Source organism: Nicotiana tomentosiformis, chromosome 2 (assembly GCF_000390325.3).
Source record: "Nicotiana tomentosiformis chromosome 2, ASM39032v3, whole genome shotgun sequence".
Classification (NCBI taxonomy): domain Eukaryota; kingdom Viridiplantae; phylum Streptophyta; class Magnoliopsida; order Solanales; family Solanaceae; genus Nicotiana; species Nicotiana tomentosiformis.
In genome coordinates this window covers 85594805-85614432 of record NC_090813.1, presented here as the reverse complement: position 1 = coordinate 85614432, position 19628 = coordinate 85594805, and the positions used below count along the sequence as shown (strand labels likewise).

The 19628-nt window shown below is 40.7% G+C and overlaps 2 protein-coding genes across 9 annotated transcripts; both read right to left on the bottom strand.

Annotated features, from left to right (window-relative positions):
• Positions 1–6750: 6750 nt before the first annotated feature.
• LOC108942999 (uncharacterized) lies at positions 6751–16587 on the bottom strand. Of its 8 annotated transcripts, none has more exons than XM_070195676.1 (5): positions 16006–16587; positions 13979–14038; positions 9597–9664; positions 8725–8786; positions 6751–8222 (listed from the first exon to the last, which is right to left on the bottom strand). In XM_070195676.1, the coding sequence occupies exon 5, from the start codon at positions 8220–8222 to the stop codon at positions 6999–7001; it is 1224 nt and encodes a 407-aa protein (XP_070051777.1). In that variant the 5' UTR covers positions 8725–8786; positions 9597–9664; positions 13979–14038; positions 16006–16587; the 3' UTR covers positions 6751–6998. The 8 variants fall into 8 exon arrangements, 1 of the variants encoding a protein (XP_070051777.1); XR_004503690.2 differs by lacking the exons at positions 6751–8222; positions 8725–8786; positions 9597–9664 and adding exons at positions 11380–11814; positions 11900–12005; positions 12087–12398 and having other exon boundaries at positions 12494–14038; positions 16006–16442; XR_011414044.1 differs by lacking the exons at positions 6751–8222; positions 8725–8786; positions 9597–9664 and adding exons at positions 11380–11814; positions 11948–12005; positions 12193–12398 and having other exon boundaries at positions 12494–16470.
• A 474-nt stretch (positions 16588–17061) lies between these two features.
• On the bottom strand, positions 17062–18919 carry LOC104121360 (glutathione S-transferase F11). Its single transcript, XM_009633335.4, has 3 exons — positions 18664–18919; positions 18391–18439; positions 17062–17761 (listed from the first exon to the last, which is right to left on the bottom strand). Exons 1-3 carry the CDS (start codon positions 18808–18810, stop codon positions 17268–17270), a joined length of 690 nt encoding a protein of 229 aa, XP_009631630.1. The 5' UTR covers positions 18811–18919; the 3' UTR covers positions 17062–17267.
• Between the last annotated feature and the right edge of the window lie 709 nt (positions 18920–19628).

The window sequence follows — 19628 nt, the reverse complement described above, 5'->3', positions numbered from 1 at the left end:
AAGGAGAAGTATCAATTTGAAGGCAATTTGGAAGGGACTTGGAGAAATAGGACAGCGTGGCAGTAGGTTGGATCAGCATAGTAATGGATATAATCGATTCTTTAGGTACCTATGATGTGGCTGGTCTCCACAGGTGTTTTGTGGCAATGCTCTTGGGGTTTGGTGGCCTGCGTGGCTGGGTTGAATTAGAGAGATTCAGTTCTGATAGCTTGATTATGCGCAAATGGGTTTCAAAGAGATCTCAAAGGTTTTTACAACGGTTCGAGGAGTATATTTCCTACCGGCATAAGGGATATGTTGCGTATTGGAATTTTTCTCCGGGATGAGATCAAATGGAAGGTTTCTGACTGATCAGGTATGTATTCTGCTTGGGACTCAGAGTTGATTACGAGATTCTTGTACTCTTCACATGATGTCATGGTAGATGCGGTGTTGTGTGGGATTGAGATTTGCCTGTGCAAGGTCACAAGTCAGTTTGGAAGGGAAGGGAATAGATTCGTAGGCAGCATGGACGATTTCATATGACCATGTAACTGATATTACTAATCGGTATGGCTTGATGAGAGTATACATTTCAGAAGGGGCAATGTGTTTTGATTTATGGATACTTCACGGGTACTGCGGCACTCTCTTGATTGATCGACTGCTGATATTCAAATTTTGCTAGGTGGCCCGGAACAATTTTAGAAGTATTCCTCTTGGGATGATCGTGTATGAGAGATGTGTTAGACTTTCGGGCGGTGGAGATGGAATCAGATATGGTGATTCGTGTGTTTTATGGATTTGGAGGCTGGGAGTTCTCAGAAACAGATTGTTTCATGGTTGTGGACTGTGAGGTTGTGGCCTAAGCTAGCCAGATGATAGTATGCGTTATAATTAAGTTATTGTGGACTTTCAAAGGGTTATTTATCCATATGTGGGTGCTTGGAGTTGATTTGGGGGTCCATTGGTAGGCCCAATTAGGATGTGTATTCTACATCGAGCTGGATTGGTTCGCTCCATACTGCTATTGTTGAGGGATGTGCCATTCGGTTGTTGTTGAGCTTATTCGTATTTTGATATGTTCGGTGAGTTACTCTTCTATGCTACGAGGGGTTGTGATTCGTTGGTTGTATGCACCCATGGTGCAGTTCTATTGGGGGCCTTATAACAGAAATTGTGCGAGATGGGTATTTGGGTGATGCATGAGTGGTTGTGTATTGGTTATGTTCTTTCGGGTTTGTGTGGCATTGTGTCATTTGCTTCTCCAGGGTTATGGTAATGCACTTTGAGTACTTGATGTCGGATTGCGCGTGGTTATTGATTTTAAGCATGGTGGTTGAGGTATTTCATATGGATCCGTGTTTGGATGGGGTCGCGCATTGCGACAAAGTTATGTTGAGATATGATCCTTGTGTTAGATTTGTGTGTTATGGTTTTACGGTGTGTGATGGGTTTTTAGCATTGCGTTGGGGTGGTACCCGTCGAGCTTACGGAACGATTCTCTTGTTTGAGTCATTTTCGTGATTGAGTACATCTGGAATGTTGCTTATTAGTTCACGGATTGCACGGGTTGTGGCTTTAGATAGTATTGGTATGGCCTGTCAGAAGAGTAGCTGGTATTTGATAAGATGAAGTCGTCGGATCTGGGATGGGTGCTATCAGATTTGATTGTGGCATATTTGGAAGGATAATATCGAAAGTCGGCTTAGAAATTTGCTATGGTTCTTGTCGAAGGAGAGGGATCTCCACGACTGGTGGATCTGATGAATGGTTACGAGTCCCCGCGTGTTTCCTTCATCATCGGTAGTGTACAAAGGTGTTAGAATAGAGTCTTGTTTGATATGAGGTTTATTACCGGTATGGGGTTGTTTTGGAGCAGCTACTGTGATTAGAAATCATTACTTCGAGCATTTGAGTTGTGTGGTATTTGAGTTTTGAGTATTTGAGATATGGTTACGGCTTTTGGTACAGCTTGTTCAGACTTATATAGTGTGTAGGTTGCGGCATTCAGATTTTATAAGAAATTTTGGATGTTAGAAATTGGATTCTAAGGCTTGTGGGCAAGGTTGAATTTAGAAATTTCAGTTATGTGGTGTTATCAGACCTATATGGGATAGGGTGACGTGGGATCACCCCCGGATATGTGCATGGCAAGGTTATACGGCGGTTTGACGGCTTTGAGAACAACTCTGGACACGTTCGAGGACGAACGTATGCTTAAGTGGGGAAGGGGGGAGGGGATGTAACGCCCCGACCGGTCGTTTTGAGCATTTGCACTTTGCTCCGTAGTTTACAGGCATGAGTAGCTCTGTATAATGCATTATGACTTATGTGAATCGTCGGTTTTGATTTTCAGGTTATTCGGAATCGAATTGGAAGAATGGATTTCATTGTCGAAGCTTTAAATTAGGAGAGTTGACCGAGTTTGACTTTTTGTGAATTTGAACCCGGAACAGAGTTTTGATGGTTCTGTTAGCTCCTTTGGGCGATTTTGGACTTAGTAGCGCGTCCGGATTGTGATTCGGAGGCCCATAGTGGAATTTGGCTTGAAATGGGAAAAGTTGAATTTTTGGGAAGTTTGACAGAGGTTTGATGTTTTGATATCGGGGTCGGAATCCGATTCTGGAAATTGGAATAGGTCTGTAATGTGAAATGTGACGTGTGTGCAAAATTTGAGGTCAATCGGGCGTGGTTTGGTATGATTCGGCATCGTTTGTAGAATTCGGAAGCTTAGAAGTTCTTTAGGCTTGAATCCGGGTGTAATAGGTGTTTTGGTGTTGTTTTGAGTGATTCGAAAGTTCGACTAGTTTGTATTATGTTATATGACTAGTTGGCATGTTTGGTTGAGGTCCCGGGGCCTCGGGTAGATTTCGAGTGGTTAACGGACTTGATTTGTTTTGCGCACAAGTTATAATCAACATTACGAACCTACTCCAACTTCCGGAATCGAAAAACGACCCCGATATCAAAATTTTCACTACCGGCCCAAAACTCCAAAAATTCGACTTTCGCCATTTCAAGCCTAAATGAGCTACGAACCTCCAAAACACAATCCGGACACGCTCCTAAACCCAAAACCACCTAACGGAGCTAACGGAACCGACAGAATTCCATTCCGGAGTCATTTTCACATAGTTCCGACTACGGTATAAATCCTAGGGCTTAAGATCTCATTTAGGGACTAAGTGTCCCAAAACACTCTGAAACTCAAAACCAATCATCCCGGCAAGTCACAATAGCAGAAAAATATTTGGGGAAAGCAGTTAATAGGGGATCGGGGCTATTACTCTCAAAACGACCGGCCGGGTCGTTACATCCTCCCCCTCTTAAAATAATTGTTCGTCCTCGAACGAGTATAAAGACATACCTGAAACCGTGAAAAGATGAGGGTACTGGCTGCGCATATCCTGCTCGGTCTCCCAAGTCACCTCCTCGACCGGCTGACCCCTCCACTGGACCTTTACTGAAGCAATATTCTTTTACCTGAGTTTTTTGACCTGCCTGTCCAAAATGGCTACTGGCTCCTCAACATAAGATAGATCTTTGTCCAACTGGACTGAGCTGAAATCCAATACATGAGTCGGATCACCGTGATACTTCCGGAGCATGGACACGTGGAATACCGGGTGAACTCCTACTAGGCTGGGAGGCAAGGCAAGCTCATAAGCAACCTCCCCAACTCGCCGCAATATCTCAAAAGGACAAATGAACCTCGGGCTCAGCTTGCCCTTCTTCTCAAACCTCATGACACCCTTCATAGGCGATACCCGAAGCAAGACCCGCTCACCAACCATAAATGCCAAATCACGAACCTTACGGTCTGCATAACTCTTATGCCTGGACTGGGCTGTGCGAAATATCTCCTGAATCACTTTCACCTTATCCAGGGCATCCTGGACCAAAATTGCACCCAATAATCGGGCCTCGCCCAGCTCAAACCATCCCACTGGGGACCGGCACCGCCTACCATACAAAGCCTCATACGGTGCCATCTGAATGCTGGACTGATAACTGTTGTTGTAAGCGAACTCTGCAAGTGGCAATTATCGGTCACATGACCCTCCAAACTACATCACACAGGCACGGAGCATATCCTTAAGAATCTGAATTGTGCGCTTGGACTGCTCGTCCATATGAGGGTGAAAGGCTGTGCTCAACTCCACCCTAGTACACAACTCCTGCTGTACGGCTCTCCAAAACCGTGATGTGAACTGTGTACCTATGTCTGAAATGATGGATACCGAAATACCATGAAGGCGGACAATCTCTCTGATATAAATCTCAGCCAACCTCTCCGAAGAGTATGTAGTCAGCACCAGAATGAAATGGGCTGACTTGGTCAGCCGATCCACGATCACCCAAATAGCATCGAACTTTCTCAAAGTCCAAGGAAGTCCAACCACAAAGTCCATGGTGATCTGCTCCCACTTCCACTCTGGGATCTCCAACCTCTGAAGTAATCTACCCGGTCTCTGATGCTCATATTTAACCTGCTGACAGTTGAGACACTTGGCCACAAACCCAACTATGTCCTTTTTCATTCTTCTCCACCAATAGTGCTGCCTCAAGTCCTGGTACATCTTCGCGGCACTCGGATGAATGGAGTACCGCAAGCTATGGGCCTCCTCAAGAATCAACTCCCGAAGCCCATCTACATTGGGCACACAGATCCGGCCCTGCATCCTGATCACACCGTCATCACCAATAGTCACATCTCTGGCATCACCTCGCCGAACCCTGTCCTAAAGAACTAGAAGATAAGGATCATCATACTGGTTCTCCCTGATACGATCATAAAGAGAAGACCGAGCAACCACACAAGCTAATACCCGGCTAGGCTCTGAAATATCCAATCTCACAAACTGGTTAGCTAAGGCCTGAACATCCAAGGCTAAGGGCCTCTCAGCTGCCGAAAGATATGCCAAATTCCCCAAACTCTCTGCCCGGCGACTCAAAGCATCGGCCACTATATTGGCCTTCCCTGGGTGGTATAATATAGTGATATCATAGTCTTTAAGTAGCTCCAACCACCTCCGCTGACGCAAATTAAGGTCCTTCTGCCTGGACAAGTACTGCAAACTCCGATGATCAATGTAAATCTCACAGGGAACACAGTAAAAATAATGACGCCAGATCTTCAGGGCGTGAACAATAGCTAATTCGAGATCATGAACTGGATAATTCTTCTCATGCACCTTCAATTGTCTAGATGCGTAGGCAATCACCCTACCGTCCTGCATCAATACCGCTCCAAGGCCAATCCTCGAGGCATCATAATAGACAGTGTATGACCCTGAACCTGTAGGCAATACTAATATTGGAGCTATAGTCAAAGCTGTCTTGAGATTCTGAAAGCTCTTCTCACACTCCTCGATCCACCTGAATGGAGCACCCTTCTGGGTCATCCTGGTCATAGGTGCTGCAATGGATGAAAATCCCTCCACAAAGCGACGGTAATACCCCGCCAAACCAAGGAAACTGCGGATCTCTGTAGCTGATGACGTCTAGGCTAACTCTGCACTGCCTCCACCTTCTTTGGATCTACCTTGATCCTATCACAAGACACTATGTGGCCTAAGAATGCCACTGAATCAAGCCAGAATTCACACTTAGAAAATTTTGCATACAACCTCTTCTCCCTCAAAGTCTGAAGCACGGTCCTCAGGTGCTGCTCATGATCCTCCCGAGACCGGGAATATACCAGGATGTTGTTAATAAACACAATGATGAAGGAATCAAGATAAGGCCGGAATACACTGTGTATCAAATGCATAAAGTCTGCTGGGGCATTGGTCAGCCCAAATGACATGACAAGAAACTCATAGTGACCATATCTGGTCCTGAAAGTAGTTTTCGGGATATCCGGCTCCCGAATCTTCAACTGATGATAGCCAGAACGCAAGTCAATCTTGGAAAATACCCTGGCACCCTGTAACTGATCAAATAAATCATCAATGCGAGGCAAAGGATACTTGTTCTTCACTGTAACCTTGTTCAATTGCCGATAATCAATACACATACGCATAGAACCATCCTTCTTCTTTACAAATAAGATCGGAGCACCCCAAGGTGATACACTGGGCCTGATGAAGCCCTTATCAAGCAACTCCTGCAACTGCTCTTTCAACTCCTTTAATTCAGGAGGAGCCATACGATGTGGAGGAATAGAGATGGGCTGAGTGCCCGACAACAAATCAATGCCAAAATCAATATCTCTATCGGGCGGCATACCCGAAAGATTAGCTGGAAACACATCTGGGAAGTCCCTCACTACTGGAACTAACTCAATTTTAGGGGTATCAATACTGACATCTCTCACATAGGCCAAATACGCATCACACCCCTTCTCAACCATTCGCTGAGCTTTAAGAAATGAAACGACCCTGCGGGGAGTATACTCTAAGGTACCTCTCCACTCTAATCTCGACAAACCTGGCATAGCCAGCGTCACGGTCTTAGCATGACAATCAAGAATAGTATAATGGGGCGACAACCAGTCCATGCCCAAGATAACATCAAAATCTACCATACTGAAAAATAACAAATCGACTCTGGTCTCAAAACCACTAAGAGCAATCAAACACGACCGATATACGCGGTCCACAATGAGAGAATCTCCCACAGGAGTAGATACATAAATAGGGGAACTCAAAGAATCCCGAGATATCCCCAAATGTGGAGCAAAATAAGAAGACACATATGAATACGTAGAGCCTGGGTCAAATAATACTGATGCATCCCTATGACAGATGGGGAAGATACCTGTGATAACTGAATCTGAAGCAACGGCCTCTAAACGGGTTGGAAGGGCAAAGTATCTGGCCTAGCCTCCCCCTCTAGGGCGACCTCGACCTCCCCGACCTCCACCTCGAGCTGGATGAGGAGGTGTGGTAGCAGCTGGAGCTGAAAGAATGGTCGGAGGACCCGGTGGAGCACGTGGAGGCTGATAAGTCTGTGGAGGTGCACCCCTCCTGGCTCTGGGGCAATCTCTAACCAGGTGACGAGTGTCACCATACTCAAAACAACCTCTCAGAGGATGCGGCGGCTGAGACTGACTCGGACCTGTCCTGCTGGACTGGCCGGTAATAGCACCTCGCGTAGGAGGCATACTGGATATTTGGCGGTGCATAATAGGGCTCCTGAGGCCTAGGCGGAGCTGGGACACCGCTGGCTGCTGGAAGAGCTGAATAAACAGGGCGACTCACAAAACCCCTACCATAGCATGCTGCTGGTGCACGAGCTCCTGAATAATTACCAGTCTCTCGAGACCTCTTGGCCTCTCTCTCCTCCCGGTCACGGGCGAACATGCCCTCCACTCTCCTGGCAATGCTTACTGCCTGCTGATAAGTGATGTCCATCTCCAACTCCCTGGCCATACTAGTCCGAATACTGGGGTGGAGTCCCTCAATGAAGCGACGAACCCTCTCTTTGACTGTAGCAACCAGAGCAGGTGCATGGCGAGCTAACCTACTAAAATGTACTGCATATTCCGACACAGTCATAGAACCCTGACGCAACTGCTCAAACTCTGCACGCCAAGCATCCCTGAGGCTCTGAGGAACATACTCACGCAAGAACATCTCTGAAAAGTGAGTCCAAGTGAGTGAGGCTGCCTCGTCCGAACTACTCAGCTCATAGGCACGCCACCACTGATATGCTGCTCCCCTCAGCTGGAAAGCGGTGAAAGAAACCCCACTCGTCTCCACAATGCCCATAGTGCGGAGAATATGATGACACTCCTCAAGAAAACCCAGAGCATCATCTGAAGCTAGTCCGCTGAAAGTAAGTGGGTGGTACTTCTTGTACCTCTCAAGTCTGAGTTGCTCTGCCTCAAAAGCAGCTACCATGATCTCATGCTGAACCGGAGCCACTGGGGGCATAGGAATATACTCTGGGGCCTGATCAACCTGAACCCTCTGCTCAGGGGTGTGGGCTGCGGGAGTCTGTGCCCCTCCCCCGGCCTGAGATGTAGCGGGAGCTATCGGAAATAGTCCAGCCTGAGCCAGAGTACTGAACATGCTCAAGAACTGAGCTAAAGCCTCCTGGAGGGCTGGAGTAGCAATAGGGATCTCTGGCGCTGGCCCTCCAGCTGGAGCTGCTGGGGGCTCCTCTGACGCAGATCTCGCAGGTGCTCCGGCTGCACCGCGTGGTCGTCCTCTACCCCGACACTGGCCTCTGGTGGCTCTGGCAGGGGGCTCGGGTGCCTGATCGTCAGTCCTCCCATTGCGGGTCCTCACCATCTGTGAGAAAGAATATAATAGAATCTTAGAAATTTTGGTGTCAATAATTCGCACAACAAGGAAATCAAAGAAATATGATTGTTCTTAACAGTTACATAGCCTCCCGAAGATAAGTACAGATGTCTCCGCAGACTCTAATAAACCGGCTTGTGACTCGCGACTCCTACGAGCCTAGTGCTCTGATACCAACTTGTCACGACCCCAAATTAACCCTCTGTAAGGTGTCGTGATGGCACCTAGTCTTTACGACTAGGTAAACCTACTATTGCGAAAAATATAAAGGAAACACAACATTTTTAAGGATAAACAGCATATTATAAATAGCCAAGAGTAGTACCACTCGGCATATACAAAATAATTTCCCAAGACACGAAATATTACTAAGTCACAAGCTGCTATAATCTATGTAGCTCTATACAAAAGTCTGAAGATATTAAGGAAAAATCTCTAGACGAGGGAGTAGAAGGGGACTCCGAAGATCTGCGGACGCAAGCAGAAGTACCTTGAAGTCTCCTAGAATCAGCAGCACGTACTAACCCCGAGGCTGATAGCTCGCACCTGGATCTGCACACGAAAACATGTGCAGGGAAGGGCATGAGTATACCACAATGGTACCCAGTAAGTGCCAAGCCTAACCTCAGTCGAGTAGTGACGAGGTCAGGTCAAGGCCCTACCAGAGTAAATATAATAAATTAAACAGTAAAAGATATAAGTAGAATTTACGGTAACACAGTTAAAGAAATTTTAGAAAATTTAACAGTTAAGGAAGGCCTCGGCTCAACAAGGTAAACACAGTGGGAAATCTCTCGGGATACCGTCCCATAGTTTCAAATGAATATGCAGTACAGGGGGATCTCCCGGAATACGTCTGTAGTCCCAAAGTAAATATACAGTGCTGGGGGATCTCCCGAAATACGTCTGTAGTCCCAAAGTAAATACGCAGTACAGGGGGATCTCCCGGAATACGTCTGTAGTCCCAAAGTAAATATGCAGTACAGGAGGATCTCCCGAAATACGTCTTTAGTCCCAATTTAAATATGCAACGCAAGATGCAATGACCGGTATGGCATCGAGTTATACAGTTTTTACTGGACACAAATAAGGCAAATAAGGACTTAACTGAACATGACGCACAGAATGTCAATTAGGCAGTTAAAACACGTAAGCATGCTTTTCTAGTCTAAACTACACAGTTAAACATATTAGTACAATTAATAAGAGAAGCAATTTATGATTAAAAAGGTTAAACATGATTTTTGCAATAATAGCATGTGTACGTACTCGTCACCTCACGTACACGGCGCCCACACACCAAATAATATCAAGATATCTTAAGGGGAAAGTCCCCAATACAAGGTTAGGCAAGCCACTTACCTCGAACCGCTCAAATCAACCTGATATCACGTTCTTGCCACGAGTATCCGACTCCAAATGGCCCGGATCTATTCAAAATAGTACAATACCATCAATACGCGCTAATGGAATGAATTCTACAAGAAAAACTACAAAATTAGGCCAAAACCCGAAATTGGCTCAAACCCGGCCCCCGGGGCCTACGTCTCGAAACCCGACAAAATTCACGAAACTAGAAAGCTCATTCACTCACGAGTCTAACCATACCAAATTTACTAAAATCCGACACCAAATGGTCCTTCAATCCGCAATTCAAACTCCCAAATCCCTAGTCTCCAACTTCCAATTTTTACCTTAAATATATATTAACTAGGTGGGAAAATACATGGCAAAGCAATATTATTGACCAAAAACAAGCACAAGGAACTTACCTCAAGAAATGCCTCGAAAATACTCTCAAAAATTGCCCCAACCCGAGTTTGCAAAGCCAAAAATGATAAAGATCGCGAAGCCCTGCGGGTGCGCTTGCGCAACTCACTTACCCACTCTGCCTTCGCAACTGCGATGAAAGGGCCGCATCTGCGCACTCGCGCCTGCGGAGTCCCTTCCGCTTCTGTGCATCTTGCGCATGTGCGAACATCCATGCGCATTTGCGGGCATCGCAGATGCAGAAACTTCCTCGCACCTGCGACCCCAGGCCAACTCTCGATTTATCGCATCTGCGCTTCCATCTCCGCATGTGCAGCTCACGCATCTGCGGTCTCTTTTTCGCAGGTGTGAAAACACCAGAACCAGAAAAATTTAGAAATTCCTCTAAGTCCAAGTTTTCACCCGTTAAGCATCCGAAACACACCCGAGGCCCCCGGGACCTCGACCAAACATACTAACAAATCCTAAAACACCATACGAACTTAGTCGAGCTCTCAAATCCCATCAAGAAACGCTAAAATTATGAATCACCCTCCAATTCAAACTTAAAGAACTTGAAACTTTAAAATTCTACAACCGATGTCGAAACCTATCAAATCACATCCGATGGACCTCAAATTTTGCGCACAAGTTATAATCAACATGACGAACCTACTCTAACTTTCGGAATCGGAAAACGATCCCGATATCAAAATTTCCACTACCAGCCCAAAACTCCAAAAATTCGACTTTCGCCATTTCAAGCCTAAATGAGCTACGAACCTCCAAAACACAATCCGGACACGCTCCTAAACCCAAAATTACCTAACAGAGCTAACAGAACCGACAGAATTCTATTCCGGAGTCGTCTTCACATTGTTCCGACTACGGTCCAAATCTTAGGGCTTAAGCTCTCATTTAGGGACTAAGTGTCCCAAAACACTCCGAAACTCAAAACCAATCATCCTGGCAAGTCACAATAGCAGAAAACGATTTGGGGAAAGCAGTTAATAGGGGATCAGGGCTATTACTCTCAAAACGACCGGCCGGATCGTTACAGTAAAAGATATATTCATCTTCAGAAAAAGACAAGTTTTAAACTTGAAGAAAACACTTGCCACAAGTATAGAAAATTAACATCCAGTACTTTGAAAATTATCTTTCTCACTGGTATAAAATATCCTAATTCCTAGTCAGACATATGCTCCTCTATTACAATTTGGATATTCTCATAATTAATATCAAAAAATTGCTCCAATTCTTGTTGTTGGTATGACTCATTCTCATAAATTTCTTCTTCATCAACATCTCCCAAGTCAAACAAATCTCTTGGCTTTAGATGCACATCAACACTCTATTCTTTATCAGTTTCATCATCAACATAATAAACCATATCTGCTTGAGATACTTCAATATAAGGATCATGGTCCTCACGATCACCCGTGTGAATCAATATAGAAAAATTAACATAATTAAATTTCCAAACATCTCTTTTGATCCCTCTATCCTGAGTAGTGTCAGCCAACTAGCATTTGAAGAGCACAACCGTAAATCATCCATAATAATTAAGCTCAATTACATCTTTCAACTTCCCATAATATGGCAACTCTGCTTGCCTTGCATTTCTATCAACATTAGATGCAATACAAGAGGTGTCAGAGGTAAGAAAAATTTCATTATTTTGAGTCTTCAATCCATGTTCTCTAGAAACAGTCCGAAACTTGAATCCATTAATGTTATATGCAGTAAACCTTCTTACATCTGGCATTGGACCTCGTGCTAAGAACTCCAAATCAGTAGATATTGTGTTTGCTATATCTGGATTCATGATCTAAACAAACAAAATTATTTTTTTTAAATAATCTAAATTAATACAACTTATGCATAGACAGATATTAGCAATACTATTCACTCACTCGTTTTGGAAACCAATCAGGATACTCTTTACTAACTCTTCTCTCTACCTCTGTTGCAGAAGGTCTTCGACCTCTTGAATTCCTTTTAATGTGATTCCTAAATTCACTACAGAGGAATAATCTATATTAATTTAATCATTTCACTTTAAATTTTTTATTAAAAAATTAATTACAATAAACTTCTTACTCGATAAATGGCTTTATTGTTGCGCAATTAAGTAACACATATCGATGAGCTTGAGTCTTCTCCAAAAGAGACAAGGGAAATATTGTGGAGCCTCTAACAGGTTTACCTTGTTGAGGAAACAAAGATGATACTTCAGAAGCCTTATTATGATTTAGCTCATCGTTTACACGTTTAGGCCTATTTATCCTTGACTAGATACCCTCAAAATAACGAGAACAGAGAGTCAGAGCTTCTTCAACAATGTAACCTTCAGCAATGGAACCTTCTGGTTGTGCTTTGTACCCTACAAGAGACTTGAAATGACTTAACAATCTATAACGAAAATGACATGGTATTAGAACAAGCATTCAGTTTGAGTTAATATTTAAGTTTGATTTAAAGAATGTTATGAAATAATAATGTTTTACCTTTCAACAAAATACATCCATCGATAATGTACCAGACCACATTGTATCACTTCATCTACTAGATGGATAATTAAATGAACCATGACAGTAAAGAACGATTGAGGGAATAAAATCTCTAAGTGACAAAGTGTGACTACAATCCGATCGTGTAGCTTCTCTAGGTCAGATAGGCTCAAGTTTTTCAAACTAAGATTTCTAGAAAAAGGAAGAAAGCTCTATCAAGACTGCAACAACCTCATTCGGAAGCACATTTCGAATGGTGACAGGTAACAATTGTTCCATGATGATGTGACAATCATGACTTTTTAATCCGAAGATCCTCTTCTGGTCCAGATCAATACAATGAGAGATATTAATTGAGTAACCATCAGGCACTGAAATATTCTTTAATATTTTTAGGAAGGCGACTCTCTTCGCTTTTGGAATTGCAAATGCAGCAAGACGACAATTCTCGTTCTCATCTGGCCAAAGATCAAGCCTTATACCCATATTTTTTAGATCTTTTCGAGCCTTAACATGATCCTTTGATTTGTCTTTATCCATTAGCAAAGAGTATAGAATATTATCAAATATATTCTTCTCGATGTGCATGACGTCCAAATTATGGCGCAACAAGTTGAATTCCCAATATGGAAGATTGAAGAATATGTTTTTCTTTCTCCACTGTTGGGTTGCACCTTCCTCATTTTTTCTTTGTCTATTTCTTTTCTTTCTAGCATTCAACTCTGTTAGCCTTCCAAATGTAACATCGATTTCTTTCACTTGTTGAAAAATGTCTGACCCTGATAACTTCCTCGGCGGGTTCCTCTCCTCCACATCTCCATAAAAATGATGCCTCATCAATCTAAATTTGTGATTTCATACCAAAAATCGACGATGACCAATAAAGCACCATTTTCTAATGTGAGGAAGTCGACAAGGTTCTGAATCAAAATTACAAGAGGGGCATGCCAAACCAATATGTGTATTCCAACCAGATAAGATATCAAGTCCAGAAAAATCACTGACTGTCCACATAAGAGCTGCTCACATTCTGAACATTTCATTCTTCGATGAATCACAAGTTTCCACACCTTAATACCACAACTCATTCAACTCCTTAACAAGGGGTTGTAAGTATACATCTATATTATTACCTGCTGTACGTGGACCTGGAATAAGTCTACTGGATTTTTAGCAAGTAGTGTATCTTGAGTGACCTCTATGTTATTAAAGTTCTGCGACAGATTTATTTCCCCATGAAAAACCCAAGTGATATAATCTTGAGGTAATGGCTTGTAGATTAAATGATCGAACACTATATCTCTAGTCAACCACTTCACAAAACCACATTTAGGACACGGACATTTTATTCTATCTTCTATAGATCCATTTTTAAATGTAAGATCTAGAAATTGATTCAAACCAAACAAATATCCAGTTGTGTTCCTTGGTAATCGAATCCAAGATTTATCCACTGGAAAAGTATTTGGAAAGATCTGAAACCTTTGAGAAATGCAGCTAATACCAGTAAGGACTCTTCTAATGAAGAGAGTTTGATATAACCTACAAAATTTTCATGAGGAAAAAAAAATTTAGTAACATGTCAATTTTATAAGATCGGAGACATACTTTACAATTTTATAAGCTAAATAAAAGGGAATGGTAAAGTTAGCTAATTATCTAGCATGAACAACAATGAGAACATATTTACATGAATACGGTAAAATATCATTACATGGAAGAAAAGTGATTGTTATAAAGAATATAACCTGGTATCTCTCAACGAAGTTACAACAGAAGAGCTGGAAGCTATGCACTATTATCATTTCAAGAGTTACAAGTGAGATTTAAAGCTCTCTTACAGCTACACAAGTGGGACATGGTAATCTTAGTTTTAAAATAATAGAAATCTACAGAGTTTCAGAGAAATAAAGGCAAATCGGGGGAGTATTCACGTCTGATTACCATCATATTATCTAAGAAGTACATTCTTCAACTAACTTTTTCATAAATGCATGCAGGTGATTATACAACTACTCAGAGACATTCTCCTTTATCAAGCACCAACGAATTATCTTTGAATAAGCAAAGTTATCCATAGTTTGAATCGCCTTAATATTCATAGTTTGCTGATTTTCTATTTACGAGGAATAATATGAGTAAAGACGACGGTATTTCAGGTGTGATAAATAAGTACTCTATAATCCCAGTCTATAATGCTATTGTGTCGCAGTAGCTAAATTTTGGTTTCTTATGCAATGACAGTAGCTAAATTTTGGTTTCATCAAACCAATCCAGTTCTGCTAACAATGCGGCAGAATCTAAAACTACACTCTTTGGAATTGCCTGGTGTCAGTTTAATAATATCAGAAACATTACTCTTGAGATGGACTCGTTGCTCGTTATTAATATGTTAAAAGGAATCCTTAAACCTGATTGGTAGATTGCAGATCATATTATGGGGATGCAGTCTATCATTAAACATATATGCAAATTGAAGTGGTGCACTACTTTAGGAAGGAAATGCTATTGCAGATGAAATGGCGAAATTTGGAGGTACAATGCAGGATCAAGGGATTTCTCAAGGGATTTCTGATATGTTCCTCTCATTGCAAGAACTACCACAAGCTAGCTCAAGTGACTAACTTCAAAGCTAGACAAGCCACAATGAGTAGCTAGTAGTTTTGTTATCTGTAATGATGTATGGGCTACTAGCATTGTTCACCTTTTTTGTTACTTTACTCAACTCACTCCAAACATCATGAAAAGGTGATGATGCAAGCAATAAATTTAAAGGGGTTAATACTTACCCTCAACCTATAGGTGGCAAATAGTTGTTAGAAAAGATTAATATGAGATCAAAGATGCATTTATTTGAACACCAGCACCTTAAGGTTTCAAACTTTGGATACCGATTCTCATAGGGATTTTGTATCTATTTATACCAAAATGATCAACCTACGATGAATTCAAACTTTATTCATATACGGTAAAATATCATTACAGGGCTTCTGCTCTCACTTAAAAGCAATCCATCTCGTGTGGTTTCCGATATTATTCATATACTCTAGTAAAGTAGAAGTATAGAATGCAACAAGATAGATATCATTGGACCAAAACATTCGAAGTAAGTTTATTAAATCGCATAGACATTTGATTTCTATACTCAAGCTGATGATATGCTTTACGTTTTATAGTCATGCTTAAAGCTTAAAATCTGAAAAATAATTAAAAGTTCATCCTATCAGAAATAAGAAGATGACTACCCAATACTATTATAATTACTGGAGTTTTGAAGTAGAGGAAAAAACCTTCTTCTTCTTCTATAACAAAAAAGGAGCAGAGAGAACCTAAATCAAATCACGTGCAAAAATTATTGGAATTGGAGCAGAGAAAACCTAAATCAAATCACATGCAGAAACTACTGAAATTCAGATATTAGGAAAATATAATCAAAACCCTAGAGGAATTAAAATCGGATATAAACAGATTAGGAAGGAGAGTGCAGAGAGCTCCAATTCGAGTTGTACCGTTTGCGAGGAGATTCAGCGACAAGCACGCTTCAATTCGAGTTGTAATTGCTGAAATTCACATTAAAATCACACAAATATCAAACTTAGAGGAATTATAATCGGATATCAACTATTTTCGCAATGACAATCCCGCAAAATCGCACAGATAAATTACTTAAAACAATGATAATTCAAATAAAGAAAATGGGAGATTAAAGAGAGAAAGGGAACTTGTCATTTCAGGAGAGAGAAAGAATTTCTCTGAACCCTAAATCATTAGAATGAAGAGCGTTGCGAGAAAGATGATATAGTAAAGATAAAAATACTGGAAAAAAGAGGAAAAGATAAAAATAAAGGAAGGAAATATTCTATTGTTAGCGCCTTTTTTTAAGGCTAGCGGAGATTTCTAAACGCTACAAATTGAATTTCAGTGCGGGTTAATAAGACCCCTTCCCCCCTAATTAGATACAATTTGGGGAGGTTAATACTAACCCCCAAAATAAAACCTCCGCAAATAGACCCTTTTTTTGTAATGTTTGAGTTCTGACCAGCGCATGTGCACTGAGATTCTCCTGGGATGAGGATTTCATATGTCCCTGAAAATACTGTCTAATTGTTTGTTATCGAAACTAAAATTTCTTTTAAATTTTCTGCTGGTTTGGTGGATCTACTTATATAGTTGTGAGCTCCCTCCTTATATTTGTTTTTTTCCAAGTGATAAACGTGAGTTATTGATACCTATCTGGGTCATGACTATATGTCAAATGAAAAAAAGCCCATAAACTTAAATGGGTTCTCTTTAAGGCCCATATTGTCCTTTATCAAATGGATCTGTTGGACTTTTTGGAAAAAGTAAAAAGCTCATAGTTGACAACAACAAATGGGAACCAAACTCGAGAAAAATCTGGTATAATACGTTATATACGAAAAATAAAAATTAAACCAACATTGTAACATGTTATAAAAGTTATTTACTATATCTTCCATGTTATTAGATCATATTTGTTATTTTGAGTTACTGATTATTGCAGGTATGCAACTTAAGTGATGATATAACATATACACATGTCAATGTTTATATAACGTAAACTCATAATTAAAATTAAAATTTGTTTCCCGTTACATCACAATAAATATATCAAATCCAAATTTGTTTTTGACTCTACTCTTGTTGTAACATACAACAAAATAATTGTGCTTCAAAGTTCAATCCCATACTTATTTGAGCCGGCCGCTTGAAATGAAATCTAGAAGAAAGCTTATAAGAGTTGTTAGTTTTCTTAAAGTTTTACTTCTTTAAATAGGGGTGCAGGCATCTCTGATTTCTTCATTATCATAAGCTCCAACACTTTGTTCCAAGCAGGCCTGCTCGAAATATCCAAATACCAATCATTCAAACACTTTCTCTCCGTTACCAAATGTGCAAAGCCACCTTCATTCATCAAAAACCTAAGGCTAGGAAGGTGGCTGAGATCAGCTAGTGAGAAAAAATCTCCTGCTAGGTATTTACTTTTGGACAACCTTTGTTCATAGATGTCGAAGACTTTCTCTAGCTTGTCGGCACATTTGTGTACCAGTGTCAAGTCACTGTTCTGTCCCATCTTAGGAAACACGACGAGTTGGAGTACCATGTTGTATACCAAGTCATTGAAGTTGTTGGATTCCACTTCTAGCCATTGATCTACTACAGCTTTCTCTTCCAATGTTTTTCCTGTTAGTTTGGTGCCCTTGTCTTCATACTTTGCTGCATAATACCTTATTATTGCTCTGGATTCTGAAAAATATAGAATTCTTTGAGAAGTTAAATAGCCGTTAATATCTTGTTTAATTAGTGTATAATTTCTATATTGCATGTAGTGGTGTATATTATGATTCTGAAAAGGGGGATTTAAGTTTGGGAATGGGCCAAATTTGCTCCTGATTGCTCAATTTTGTTTTCCGTTAATTTTTTGGTCCATTTATATTATTGCACTTAGCAAATCGTCTCGTATTTTTTTTTTTGTCACTAACGAGAAGTGGACTCCATGTGTCCAAATTTTTCAAGAAAAAAAGTCTAAATTTACCTCTTAACTTTTGACTATAGTTTAAAATTATATTCAAGTTGAAACTCTAATACGAGTTAAAAACAATTAAAAACTAAATTTTTCCTAATTGCAGGAGTAATATTAGACTGAAAGTCTAACGAACAATAAAGTTGCTCAATAAGAAGGATACGATGGGACAAAATTTGACCTTTTTCCGCTTAGTTCGACGCAGAACACCTTTACGCCTACTATTTCCTTGTGGTAGTGTGTTTGAACTTGGCTTAAATGTGTGTGTATATGTATTATGTATAGAAGAGAATATATTTTATGCAAGCAACTCTTTTACAACGTAAGTCATGCAAAGCTAATAGGTTGTTACCGAAAAGCCTGAAATCACCATCTTCAATGACAGGAACCTGTCCAAATGGCTGCAAGAAAAGGACAAAGACATTAAAGCAAGCAGTTTATATAATAATAGCTCAAATGCAGGAATTTTTTTTCCCATCAAATACAGAAAATTAGAACAGTTAATTTAATTGTCAATACATGTTCCTTTTTCTTTTCTTTAAATTTGTACTCCGCGTATTAAATATTTTTAGTATATCACATATTACTGGTGACTAAAAAAAACTAGAAGAAAATAAAAGTATACCTGTAAAGTCAGAAACTCAGGTTTTTTCTGCTCGAGAGAATCAAGATCGACATGGATAAGTTCAAAATTGACTCCCAACTCTATAAGGCAAACCATGACCCTCTGTGGGCATGCAGCCATTGCTGAACCATACACCTTCACTACCATATTTTTCTTTGGGTAAAATCGAACACCTTAGGTTAAAAAGTTCAATTCTCTTTTTCTTTATCGATTATTGACTAGCTATAATTTCCCCTTAAATAGACTAGTCATTTGCATGGGAAGAAAAGAAAAAATCAAGATTTAAAGAAAAATAGTAGTGGGGGTTGTCATGTGAGAATTAAATTCTTGTATAGGGCATGTTATTTACTAGTAGGAAGTGCTTATACATTGTGTACTTTCTGGTTATATGATTGTACCAAATTTTGATGACTTTATTTAACCACGTTTTCTTGTATTGGTGGTTGGCACGTGAAGACGAGCAGCAACCAGCGGTTGAGTGGAAAGTTTGATCACTTACCGTAGGACTAAAATGGATGTGCAATAATGGGTGCATGGAGATAGAAGAGCCATAAGTATTACTATAAACCACTCCCCCCGCCCCCCTCCAAACCCCCCCCCCCCCCCCCCCAAAAAAAAAACCACCACAAGAAAAAGAAAAGAATCATAATCAACTAAAGTTGCTTAAGCAATCAAGAATGCTAGTAATTCGGTTTCAATCAGTTTTGTTTACGGAAAGAACTAAAACGTTAAGTCGTTTTATAAAATATATAAGTTATAAATCGAATTAAACATATTAGACGAGCTTTCTAGATGTCGGTTTACCGATATTTAGGTCTTTTTTATATGAATAGAATAATCTAATAACGTATAACATTTCCATATTCGTTGATGTACGAAATATTCTCTATGTTCTGACTTATACATATTATGAACAATATCTTGGTCCAACATACATTAAGAAATTTGTTTTTGGAAAAGAAGGT